Raw genomic sequence first — 13,364 nt, forward strand, 5'->3', positions numbered from 1 at the left:
CGCCACAATGTTAACCTCTACTTTTATAATTATATTGTTCTGAAGAGTTTTTTAAAAATCTATAGATTTCTGCTTCAAACTTTGTGACAAACGATATAGCCTACAATGTATATATATAACAAATACAGAGATCCAGTGTAGACATAGCATGGACATGAAACACCTAGCCTACCTGTGGGTGAGGCAGGTAAGCCTCCTCTTCTGCCATGGCGTCTGAGAGAAGATAAATACCTTGAGAAAAGTCATGACTTATACAATTTAATTGTAGTTTACTGTACATATGCTTTATTACATAGCTAAATGTTTTACCGGAATTAAAGATTTGAGTGATTTTCTGCATCTCATCCAATCTCAAATGTGCCCTGATTAGACACCTCTCGTGACATTTGGACTTTCTATTGGCATGCTGTGTATAAACCACTTATCTAACAAGCTAACCAGTTAGCTAACTAAAACACAAGTGTCAAGATATATTAGCTAAAACAGCACCCTCTCTTAAGTCAATTTTTCAAGACACCAAAACAAAGACAAAGCCAACCGTCCGTTTGCTCTGGTCTAACTAACGTTAGATAGCTAACTAGTCAACTTCATTTTTTTGTGGCTAGCATGCAAATAGCTAGCTAATTTGACAATGAGGAAGTGGACTTGGCTAGCTAGCAAAGTTATAACAATAAACTTAAATTGGTTACTTATTATAATTACTCATATCATTACATTTAAATATTGTAGCCAAAGCTTACCTAGGTCACATGCGATTCCTACATCCACATCAGATGAGTCGAGTTTTGCACATTATTGCGCCATGCTTAGGTGAACTGATTTGACCGAATCTGACAGTATCCTATCGTCAAACGTTCATATTATACAACACTTCTAGGTTAATAATTTTGCTTCAGTTAACGAGGATGAAATATAACAGTGCTAGCTAGCAACATCGACTTGTACAGTTGTTCAGAAACTTCACTTCCCCACTGGAAATTCCCAGTGACGTAGACTTGTGAAGGTCTTTGCAGCACCTGCCCCCAGGTGGCCAAAGCTGGGATATGTTTCCTCACAACTAGGCCTCCTAAGGCATCAAAAACCCAGGCAAAGATTATCTATTATATTGACAAGATAGCCGAATGTCCGCTCTAACAATGGAAATACATGTACTCAATGACTGAGGCGAGATCAGGTGCGACCATTCTAGCCAATGAGAGGGAACTACCCTCTCCCATGGCCGAGCCACATATAGAACAATGATATGGATATTTCACCGGATATGAAGCATCCGCTTTGTGTTTCCACTAACTATATGGTAGTGAGAAGAAGCCCATTGGCCGGCAGTGGGAGAAGATGGAAAGAGATGGATTTTAGCCGACATTTGGCAAATGTTCTCATTAATTAAACATTTGATCTTAATGCAGTTCTGTTCGCAAAACTAACATCGGTTATGAACAGAGTGGAATAAGTTTGGTGGACTTTCCCCTTTACAATAGTAAAACAATTAATATAAAATATATATATCGTTGTTTAGACTTCAAAGGCGAATTTGAGTTACTGCACACGCGCACTTCACAGAGGAGGCGTTCCCCAACGGAAAATGTGCAGATGTCTGCTAGAACGCGCCAATTACTTCTCGTCAAGATCAGTATGTAGTAGTGGATCATTCGCGAACGATCGGCTCTTTTTGGTGAACCGAATTGCATCGGTGGAAGAGCCGTTTATTTGGCGCCCGGCTTTGTATACCTCTATTACTGCAGAACGTTTGTCTTCAGATAAGTTACACAATAAATTATCTAAAAAGGGTGAATCCTCACTGCAGAAACAAGAAATGGTGGGGAGACCACGTCAAACTTGACCTCCAAAAAACATCTGGGTCAGGTGGTTTAGACCTTTTTCTTCTTAAGGTTGCTGCCCATATCATCGCCAAGCCTACCTGACCATTTTAACATGTCTCTCCTCTCTGAGGAGGTTCCCATTGCTTGGTAGGCTGCCATGGTTAGTCCTTTATTTAAAGGGGGAGATCAAGCTGATCCTAACTGTTATAGGCCTATTTCTATTTTGCCCTGTTTATCAAAAGTGTTGGAAAAACTTGTCAATAATCAACTGACTGGCTTTCTTGATGTTTATAGTATACTCTCTGGTATGCATGCTGTTTTCCGCTCAGGTTATGGATGTGTCACTGCAACCTTAAAGGTCCTCAATGATGTCACCATTGCCCTTAATTCTAAGCAATGTTGTGCTGCTATTTTTATTGACTTAGCCAAAGCTTTTGATACGGTAGACCATTCCATTCTTGTGGGCCGGCTAAGGAGTATTGGCGTCTCTGAGGGGTCTTTGGCCTGGTTTGCTAACTACCTCTCTCAAGAGTGCAGTGTATAAAAGTCAGAACATCTGCTGTCTCAGCCACTGCCTGTCACCAAGGGTGTACCCCAAGGCTTGATCCTAGGCCCCACGCTCTTCTCAATTTACATCAACAACATAGTTCAGGCAGTAGGAACCTTTCTCATCCATGTATATGCAGATGACACAGTCCTATACTCAACTGGCCCCTCCCCGGACTTTGTGTTAAACGCTCTACAACAAAGCTTTCTTAGTGTCCAACAAGCTTTCTCTGCCCTTAACCTTGTTCTGAACACCTCCAAAACAAAGGTCATGTGGTTTGGAAAGAAGAATGCCCCTCTCCCCACAGGTGTGATTACTACCTCTGAGGGTTTAGAGCTTGAGGTAGTCACCTCATACAAGTACTTAGGAGTATGACTAGACAGTACACTGTCCTTCTCTCAGTACATATCAAAGCTGCAGACTAAAATTAAATCTAGACTTGGTTTCCTCTATCGTAATCGCTCTTCTTTCACCCAAGCTGCCAAACTCACCCTAATTCAGATGACCATCCTACCCATGCTAGATTACGGAGACATAATTTATAGAACGGCAGGTAAGGGTGCTCTCGAATGGCTAGATGTTCTTTACCATTCGGCCATCAGATTTGCCACCAATGCTCTTTATAGGACACATCACTGCACTCTTCTGTAAACTGGTCATCTCTGTATACCCGTCGCAAGACCCACTGGTTGTTGCTTATTTATTAAACCCTCTTAGGCCTCACTCCCCCCTATCTGAGATATCTACTGCAGCCCTCATCCTCCACATACAACACCCGTTCTGCCAGTCACATAATGTTAAAGGTCCCCAAAGCAAACACATYCCTGGGTCTCTCGTCTGTTCAGTTCGCTACAGCTAGCRACTGGAACAAGCTGCAACAAACACTCAAACTGGATAGTTTTATCTTAATCTCTTCATTCAAAGACTCAATCATGGACTCAAGCTTTGCGTGATGTATTGTCTCAACCTACTTGCCCTTTGTACTGTTGTCTGTGCCCAACAATGTTGGTACTTTGTACTGCTACCATGTGTTCATGTTGTGTTGTCATGTGTTGCTGCCATGCTATGTTGTCGTCTTATGTCTCTCTTTATCTAGTGTTGTGTTGTCTCTCTTGTCGTGATGTGTGTTTTGTCCACTATTTTTATTTAATTGATTTTTATTCCCAGCCCCCATCCCCACAGGCCTTTTGCCTTTTCGTAGGCCATCATTGTAAATAAAAATGTGTTCTTAACTGGCTTGCCTAGTTAAATAAAGGTTAAATAAAAATACATTGCATTCATGTAATAGTTTAACATTAAAATTGTCAAAAAGCAACAAAAAATAGCTTTTTAGCAAAAAACTATTTCTCAATCATGAATTTTGCTTGGACTTTCTGGGAGTGGTCAGAGTGAGGAACCTAATGGGAGGGATATACAGTGTACAAAACATTAGGAACACCTTAATATTGAGTTGCCCCCCCTTTTCCCTCAGAACAGCCTCAATTCGTCAGAGCATGGACTCTACAAGGTGTCAAAAGTGTTCCACAGGATGCTTGCCCATGTTGACTCCAATGCTTCCCACAGTTGTGTCAATTGGGCTGGATGTCCTTTGGTTGGTTGACCATTCTTGATACACATGGGAAACTGTTGAACGCGAAACCCAGCAGCGTTGCAGTTCTTGACACACAAACCAGTGTGCCTGGCACCTACTGCCATACCCATTTCAAAGGCACTTAAATATTTTGTCTTGTCCATTCACCCTCTGAATGGCACACATACACAATCGATGTCTCAATTGTCTCAAGGATTAAAAATAATTATTTAACCTGTCTCCTGTGCTTCATCTACACTGATTGAAGTGGATTTAACACATGACATCAATAAGGGATAATAGCTTTCACCTGGATTCACCTAGTCCTAGACAGTCTATGTAATGAAGAGCCTGTGTTCCTAATGTTTTGTACAATCAGTGTATAACCTGAAAACTAGAGGTTGTTGGCAGAGAGATTTGGAACTCTGTTATTGGTCTATTAACTTATACTGCCTGGGGATGTCACCAGGCAAGCCAAAACTTCACCCATGCAAAACCTCCTGATTAAAAAGGTCCTGTGTAAATTGTATTTTCAATCAACAACTATCAGGAAATAACACAAAAAAACTGAATTTTGACAGCACTGGGCCATTAAATGTGCTACTATCTTGTACCAAATTATGCTTTACTTAATGAAATGTAAAATACCTTGTGATTTCAGTACCGTAAAAATGTGCTACCAGTTTTTGCCTTGTATTATCAGCCCCAGACATGACACCCAACTACAATAATAACTCAGGTAGATATTACATAAGATGTTCCATTTATTTTATTTTAAAAATGGACACAGTTGTTACACAGTATCTTTTCATATATTTTTAGTTTTTGAACATAATGTTGAAATAACTAAATAAAAAATAACAGTAAACAATCTTATCACCTAAAAGCATCTGTAAAACAATACATTTAGTGCAATTTACAGTTAAAAYTATACAGTTAAAGACTTAAAAAACAAAATACCTTCTATTAGGAAAATAAAAATAYAGAATTGACAACATAAGTCACATAAGCTCAAAATGGTCTAGAAATGCAGAGATTAAKATATTCAAATCACTGCACCAGCAGGAGTGGACCACATATCATGTTAAACATTTTGACACACAGGTAATAMCACCAAGGTTCGAGAAGCACTTGAATGAGGCACAACGTGGAGTTTAGGCCTAATGACACAACTTTGGCCTGAAGGTTCATCGCACAGGCACAATTTATGCAGAAGCTGTAAACTTACTAAGAGACGCACAAAAGCGACATTCAACACACAAGAAATAGTACCTTGGGCATTGACATCAACGCTGTTATGCAGTTTTCAGCGCAGCAACATTGAGAAATGAAGAAAAAAAAAACTATAAATGGCACTTTTGTGGGTAAACACATTGAAAACCCTGATCAAACTGTGTTTCGATGCATTTACCAGCAATCAGTCATCACTTATCCCATGTCTTTTCATATCATCCCTTGGTGTGGACATTCTTCAGTCTTATGAAACGGGTTAAAGGGGCAAACATATTGGACTATCGCCATCATTGGGGTGGATTGCTTTTGGGGATGGAGTTATGTTGTGATTACAGCCTCACAGCAATTATTCTAAAATACTGTCTTTTCCAATGGGCACTGCAGAACAGAGCTGACCATTGACACCAAAGACAGATACCAAAGATACATATTGATCTGAAACACAATACTTACCTCTACATACTGTACATGCATAAACACTTTCTGCCTCTAAATGGAATAAACATGGACAATATAAAAACTCTGTTTACCCATGTGACTTCTGTACACATGGTGTTAAAAGTACATGCATTTCACAACACAAAAGCTGTGTCCCCTCAGTCTTATATGGGTTCATTAACTTGTCATAAGTCTCTTGACTTGAATGGTGAAAGTATGGTACTGTATATAATGAATACCTATCCAATCCTTTCATTTACTAGTGGTCAGGAAGGAGAGGAGACAAGGAAAGGAAGCCATTGAGAGAATTGGAACACGGCCGATGAGGAACCACAGGTGAAATCACCATAGTGAGTAAGTCTAAATGGCCATGATGACCCAACAGTCTAGGACCCTATTCATTCAAGCCTAGCTGTCAATGCACATTTGATTTCCTGTAGTCGAAATCAAGAACATCAACTGCATGTCAATTCAAAAGCTTTCACACTGTATATAAAGGACTGCAGATTCAGACTCAACCCTGACATCCGCTTATCAGCTTTGATTGAATAGGGCCCGGAAGCTGCTAGTGGGTTGAAAGATTCAAACGTTTTGCTACACACTAGCACCAAGCCACAAAASTGAGTCAACTTATATACAACTTCAATAAAAAATTAAAAAACACAAATACTGTTCCAGCTACATCACATGTCCTGGGATGTAAATTTTTTTTTTTTTAAAGAAGAGATCTTTCATATTATGGAGTCTTTTCATGATTGCATTTTCTTGTAAATTATACATCATCAGGAATGTGGACAAAGTGCTGACAACAAGAGAACAGGTACTCAGGCGKACTTTCTACTATGGATGAAACATGATCTCTAGGCCAACTAAATGACTGGAGAAATCCAATACAAGCCTCTAGTTTATAATGCATGTTTAGGATTGGCTAGTGGTCTCCTCCCTGCATTCATTCCATCAACTATAAAAAATGAGCAGCAACAGAGATACTGGAAGACAACATATGGAGTGCAACGTTTAAGTCATGATTCCTTTCAAACTTCCTACCTACAGCTTCCTMGACAGCTTTCAGCTTTCCCGTCTCTCAATGATACTTATGTTTGGAATACATTTGTGAGGCCTTAAGTGTTGGTAAACACATATTCTGCAGTGAGGGCAACTGCTACAGAGAAAGGTTGAGGTACTAAAATATGAGGTACTTAGCTACAGACTGAATATTAAGATGTGAGTGTGTTTGTGTGTGCGGCTGTGCATATTTCCGAGACTGTCGTAAGCCTCCACTTCAAAAATTAAATATTGTCTCACATTAACTTCATAAAATTGTTATTGAATGGCCACTGTGGTTTTAGATGTATTGTCAGTTTTCTTTTCCTCTAATCTAATTTCGTATGAATTTTATGACAAGCAAGTTTTTTTTTTTTTTTACATTAGTACTTTGTAAAACCAAGCACAAGTGTCTGGACTATTTTACATTTTAATCCAGTATTTGGCACAGAGGACTCTCTGAAGCAGCTCGATGTCTGAACTTCGAAAAAGCGACAATTACACTTTATTTTACAGTCTGGTATTTACTTTGATTTTAAATGGAAGCAGTGTAATTACATCTTATAAATACACTACATGACCAAAGGTATGTGGACACCTGCTCGTCGAACATCTCATTCCAAAATCATGGGCATTAATACGGAGTTGGTCYCCGCTTTGCTGCTATAACAGCCTCCACTCTTCTGTTAGGCTWTCCATTAGATGTTGGAACATTGCTGCGGGGACATGCTTCAATTCAGCAACAAGAACATTAGTGAGGTCAGGCACTGATGTTGGGCGATTAGGCCTGGCTCGCAGTCAGCATTCCAATTCATCCCAAAGGTCAGGGCTCTGCGCAGGCCAGTCAAGTTCTTCCACACCTGTCTCAACAAATGGACCTCGCTTTGTGCATGGGGGGGGCTAGCCTGAAACATGAAAAACAGCCCCAGATCATTATTAGGGCAGGTAGCGTTCTCCTGGCATCTGCCATACCCAGATTAGTCCGTCGGACTGCCTGATAGTGAAGTGTGATTCATCACTCCAGAGAACATGTTTCAAGTGCTCGAGTCCAATGGGTTTCCACTCCAGCCGACGTTTGGCGTTGCGCATGGTGATCTTAGGCTTGTGTGAGGCTCCTCGGCGATGGAAACCCATTTCATGAAGCTCCCAACGAACAGTTCTTGTGCTGACGTTGCTTCCAGAGGCAGTTCGGAAACTCGGTAGTGAGTGTCGCAACAGAGGACAGACGATTTTTACGAGCTACACRCCTCAGCACCTGGCGGTYCCGTTCTGTGGCCTACCAGTTCRCGGCTGAGCAGTTGCTCCTAGATGTTTCCACTTCACAATAACAGCACTTACAGTTGACCGGGGAACCTCTAGCAGGGCAGAAATTTGACAAACTGACTTGTTGRAAAGGTGGCATCCTTTGAGGGTGCCACGTTGAAAGTCACTGAGCTCTTCAGGAAGGCCATTCTACTGCCAATGTTTGTCTATGGAGATTGCATGGCGGTGTGCTCGATTTTATACACCTGTCAGAAACAGGTGTGGCTGAAATAGCCAAATCCACTCATTTGAAGGGGTGTCCACAAACGTTTGTGTGCGATGTACTATATATATATATATATAGTACATCTCGGTATCTTATTGATTCATTGTAACTACTTGGTACCAAATTCTACTTATATATATATATATATATAGTACATCTCGGTATCTTATTGATTCATTGTAACTACTTGGTACCAAATTCTACTTAGTACTTACTACTTGTTTCAGAATGTATTATTGAATCATTTTTAATAAGTACCAGATAGTACCACTATAAAATTGTTACCATGTATGTCGCTCATAAAATACCAGGCCATAACAACTCTGATGGACTGTAAAACAAAAAATAAACCAACAAATTAGACAAGAAGCTAATCTGAAGGATCCTAACAGGGGCAAACCGAACCCAACAACAGTGAAATTGATAAGCAGTAAGATGATAATGGGAGTGACTGCTAAATGTTTTGTCAATGTACCACTCTAGGAGCTATAAGTGCTAACTACACAAACCATCTGAGAATCTACTGGGCACACAGGCCACAGCTATTTAGAGCAGCCAACAGACCATCATGCTCTCACGGAGACACCAAGGAGCAGATGTTGGGGGGGGGGCCTCATTGTCCCCCATCGCTGGACGAAGGGCTTTCAGATTGCCAGCCTAAAAGAGGGGCTGACTGCTTCTTCTGCTTGTGTTTGGACTTCCTCAGCATCCGCACCTGAACACAGCAACAAGGACACGATTACTTAATAACTGTTGACTTTATAGAAAGGTATGAGAGGTTTGCAACCATAGTGAAGGATACCACAGTGAAATTGTAACTATTTGTCCCATTATAGTAACAAAAAACTGTTACCTTTGGGCCTGCTGCAGATATGATGATATGTCCGGGGGCCTGGATCCAGGGCTCTCCATCCACCTGCACAGGGATGGGCTTGGTCGCTGTGATACGCACGTAGTTGCCCTGGGCGAGACGGATCCCAGAGCGCATGCCGCTCTGCACCTGGCCCTAGACAACACAACACACATTCCGTTGGCWTGCACGATTCTTTCCATTCTCCTTCGACCTCTCATTTCGCACACAGAACTGCCGCTGACTGGATGTTTTTTGTTTGTCGCACCCTTCTCTGTAAACCCAAGACAATGTTGTGTGTGAAAAGTCCAGGAGGGCGGACGTTTCTGAGATACTGGATTCGGCGTGTCTGGCACCTCATTTAGCCCATTCTAACGTTCAAATAAAACTGTAACTGAATGCCTCGATGCCTGATTTATATAACAAGCCACAGCCACGTGACTCACTGTCTGTAGGAGCGATCCATTTTTCGTGAACGGGCTGGTGTACCTAATAAACTGTCCGGTGAGTGTATATACACTACATACAGTGCATTCGGAAAGTATTCAGACCCCTTGACTTTTTCCATATTTTGTTACGTCCTTATTCTAAAACGGATTAAATCGTTTTTCCCCCCCCTCATCTTTCTACACACAATACCCAATAAAATKTATAAAGAAATTCCAAACTTAAATAGCACATTGGCATAAYTATTCAGACCCATTACTCAGTACTTTGTTGAAGCACCTTTGGCAGCGATTACAGCCGAGAGTCTTCTTGGGTATGACACTACAAGCTTGGCACACCTGTATTTGGGAAGTGGCTCCCATTAGTCTCTGCAGATCCTCTCAAGCTCTGTCAGGTTGGATGGGGAGCGTCGCTGAACAGCTATTTTCAGGTCTCTCCAGAGATGTTCGATTGGGTTCAAGTCAGGACTCTAGCTGGGCCACTCAAGGASATTCAGAGATTTGTCCCATAGCCACTCCTGCGTTGTCTTGGCTGTGTGCTTAGGGTTGTTGTCCTGTTGGAAGGTGAACCTTCGCCCCAGTCTGAGGTCCTGAGTGCTCTGGAGCAGGTTTTTAATCAAGGATCTCTCTGTACTTTGCTCCAGTCATCTTTCCCCTTGATCCTGACTAGTCTTCCAGTCCCTGCCGCAGAAAAACAGCCCCACAGCATTTTGCTGCCACCACCATGTTTCACAGTAGGGATGGTGCCAGATTTCCTCCAGATGTGGCGCTTGGCATTCAGGCCAAAGAGTTCAATCTTGGTTTCATTAGACCAGAGAATCTTGTTTCTCATGGTCCGAGAGTCCTTTAGGTGCCTTTTGGCAAACTGCAAGCGGGCTGTCATGTGCTTTTTACTGAGGAGTGGCTTCCGTCTGGCCAGTCTACCATAAAGGTCTGATTGGTGGAGTGCTGCAGAGATGGTTGTTCTTCTGGAAGGTTCCCCCATCTCTGGAGCTCTGTCAGAGTGACTATCGGGTTCTTGGTCACCTCCCTGAATAAGGCTCTTCTCCCCTGATTTCTCAGTTTGGCTGGCCGGCCAGCTCTAGGAAGAATCTTGGTGGTTCCAAACTTCTCCATTTAAGAATGATGGAGGCCACAGTGTTCTTGAGGACCTTCAATGCTGCAGAAATGTTTTGGTACCCTTCCCCAGATCTTTGCCACGACACAATCCTGTCTTGGAGTCGCTAAGGACAATTGCTTCAACCTCACGGCTTGGTTTTTGTTCTGACATGCACTGTCAACTGTGGGACCTTATATAGACAGGTTTGTGCCTTTCCAAATCATGTCCAACCAATTGAATTTACCACAGGTGGTCTCCAATCAAGTTGTAGAAACCTGATTGGATGATCAACAGAAACAGGATACACCTGAGCTCAATTTCGACTCTCATAGCAAAGGGTCTGAATACTTAATAAATTTGCAACAATTTTTTTTTAACCTGTTTTCGCTTTGTCATTATGGGGTATATTTGGGGTAGATTGATGAGAAAAAAAACTATATTTGATTCATTTTAGAATAAGGCTGTAAAGTAACAAAAAGTGAAAAAAGTCAAGAGGTCTTTCCAAATGCACTGTATCAATGAGAGTTATTTACATTTTGATCTGGATAAAACATTTTGGATCACTGGGATCATTTTTTAGCTCTGATCCCTTCTTTGTGGCAACAGGACATACTCAGAGTAAGGAAATACTTGTAGTGAGTGATTAACTCACCATGTGTACCACCCCAGTCACCCCCACCACCTCCAGCATGCCATCGTCAATGCGAGGTTTCCCGTAGCGCGAGTCACCCTCTGATCCCCACAGGTCTGCCCCGGAGCCCCAGCTACACACACACACACACACACACACACACACACACACACAGTTGTAAGTGCTGTGTTTCAGATCAATATGTAGTGAAGGTGTAGGGGGCCAGTGTGGGGCCAGTATGCGAGGCCATTCTTGTTTAGGAGCATGCATCTTAAAGTGAATGTCATGCGTCATGAGTGTCTGATTGTTAGCCGTGTGTAGAGTTTAGCCGTTTGTGTGCATTTCCTACCTGGGGATGTTTAGGAAGATGAGGCCTTCTATGCTGGGCAGTTCTATGTCTTGCTTGTCCACCTGTAGTTTGAGGACCTTGTGAAGGTTCCGTGTGTGACTCAGCTTCTGCAGACCCGCCTTCAGGTACACACCTTTGTTGTGAAACCTACACAGACACCAAAGATAAGTCGTTTTGGAGAAATTCCTTTTTTGGGGATATTTTAAAGCAACTTCTCACCGGAGGTGGTCTCCTACCTGCTGTTGAACTTCCCAGGTTCCTCTTGACGGGCATGGTGGAAGTCCAGACTGACTTCAGCATCGATGCCCAGCCCAAAATAGTTGTTCATCTGCACTATCTGCAACAAGGGAGACCACCAGTTGAACGGCCACGCCAAAAAGTACACCCATGCATCGATTAAAATGGCAATGTAGTTATAACAATGGCAATAGTTATAACATAAATCATATATTTCTATACCTATTCATGTTTGTCAAGTTATTGTTTCGTGTGCATTGTTATATTGTGAAAGTAAACAATAAAAACTACAATTGCAAAAACATGAATCATATCTGCATTATTCTGATTGGACCTTTGGTGGTTCCAAGAAGCCGTTCTCCTTGCCGTCATCTGTGATCTCCTGTGCATCCAGCAGAATAGTCCAACGGTCTATCTGCACCTCCTCCGCCTCGTCCACAGATACCAGGATGTGGTGTGGGTCCTCTCCGCTGTAGCCCGCCCCCCAGCGCAGGATCCGCGCCAGGTCGTTACCTGATGGGAGGCATTAGGGGTGGGAATATTGTGAAAACTACTGATTGAAGCTAACTTATGCAAACTACAGCAATTAGAAGAGAAGGGTGTGTCCTCAGGGGTCCCGCTCACCTGTGCCGAGTGGGACGATGCCGACGGGTGGCTCGGGACAGACCAGCTTGTGTCTGATGGCCTCCAAGACTCCCAGGACCCAGCCCACTGTCCCATCTCCCCCACACACCAGCACCCGGAAGCGGGGCACCGCCCTAAACGTGTGGAGTCTGTGGAGGATATAAGAAAACAAAAACATAAAAGAGATTAGGTGGGGAGGGCCAACTGAATATTAGGATGTTGTTCTTAATGTTTGGTATACTCACACACACACACACATATATATATATATATATATACATTTTAATCCATGACGCGTAGTGTGTTTATAATGGTTTCTTTGGAGACTGGTCCAGCTCTCTTAGGTATTGACCAGTCTGCTGTGTCAGTTCTGGGCTGATCCCTCAACATTCCTATGATCATTGATTGCCCACGAGGTGAGATCTGCATGGAGCCCCAGACGACGGGTGATTGACCGTATCTTTGAATTTTCATTTTCTAATGAATTGTGCAACAGTTTGTTGCTTCTCACCAAGTGCTTGGCTATTGTCCTGTGCCCATCCCAGCTTGTACAGGTCTACCAATTTATTTCTGATGCCTTAACAGCTCTCTTGTCGTGGCCATTTGTGGAGAGGTGGAGTCTGTTTGATTGAGTGTGTGGACAGGTGTCTTTATACAGGTAACGTAGTTAAACAGGTGAGTTAATACAGGTAATGAGTGGAGAACCAGGGGGCTTCTTAAAGAAACCTAACACGTCTGTGAGAGGCCGGAATTCTTACTGTTGGTAGGTGATCAATACTTATGTCATGCAATAAAATGCAAATTAATTATTAAAATCATACAATGTGATTTTGTTGATTTTTGTTTTAGATTCCTCTCTCACAGTTGAAGTGTACGTATGATAAAAATACAGACCTCTACATGCTTTGTAAGTAGGAAAACCTGCAAAAATGTCAGTGTATCAAATAC

At 42.2% G+C, this 13,364-nt stretch overlaps 2 protein-coding genes across 5 annotated transcripts in view; both read right to left on the reverse strand.

Moving 5' to 3' along the window:
• The window catches only part of LOC111965631 (nuclear factor NF-kappa-B p105 subunit), a 32,337-nt gene extending 31,505 nt beyond the window's left edge, over positions 1-832 (reverse strand). Inside the window, exons 1-2 of one of the 3 annotated variants that reach the window (XM_023989791.3) lie at positions 741-832; positions 173-213 (exon numbers count right to left, since the gene is read on the reverse strand). In XM_023989791.3, coding sequence (XP_023845559.1) covers positions 173-208 — 36 coding nt within the window. In that variant the 5' untranslated portion in view covers positions 209-213; positions 741-832. Of the gene's footprint in view, positions 1-172; positions 232-740 lie in introns of all 3 variants that reach the window. The other 2 variants (XM_023989792.3, XM_023989793.3) reach the window with 2 other exon arrangements.
• Positions 833-8,317: 7,485 nt separating this feature from the next.
• The window catches only part of LOC111965633 (diacylglycerol kinase theta-like), a 20,768-nt gene continuing 15,721 nt past the window's right edge, over positions 8,318-13,364 (reverse strand). For both annotated transcript variants that reach the window (XM_023989794.2, XM_023989795.2), the window contains 7 exons: positions 12,417-12,565; positions 12,127-12,305; positions 11,792-11,892; positions 11,556-11,702; positions 11,228-11,339; positions 9,034-9,186; positions 8,318-8,895 (listed from right to left, as the gene is read on the reverse strand). In XM_023989794.2, the coding sequence (XP_023845562.1) occupies positions 8,794-8,895; positions 9,034-9,186; positions 11,228-11,339; positions 11,556-11,702; positions 11,792-11,892; positions 12,127-12,305; positions 12,417-12,565 (943 nt within the window). In that variant the 3' untranslated portion in view covers positions 8,318-8,793. The remainder of the gene's footprint in view (positions 8,896-9,033; positions 9,187-11,227; positions 11,340-11,555; positions 11,703-11,791; positions 11,893-12,126; positions 12,306-12,416; positions 12,566-13,364) is intronic.

The sequence above is a fragment of the Salvelinus sp. IW2-2015 genome, linkage group LG6.2, assembly GCF_002910315.2.
Source record: "Salvelinus sp. IW2-2015 linkage group LG6.2, ASM291031v2, whole genome shotgun sequence".
Lineage (NCBI taxonomy): Eukaryota > Metazoa > Chordata > Actinopteri > Salmoniformes > Salmonidae > Salvelinus > Salvelinus sp. IW2-2015.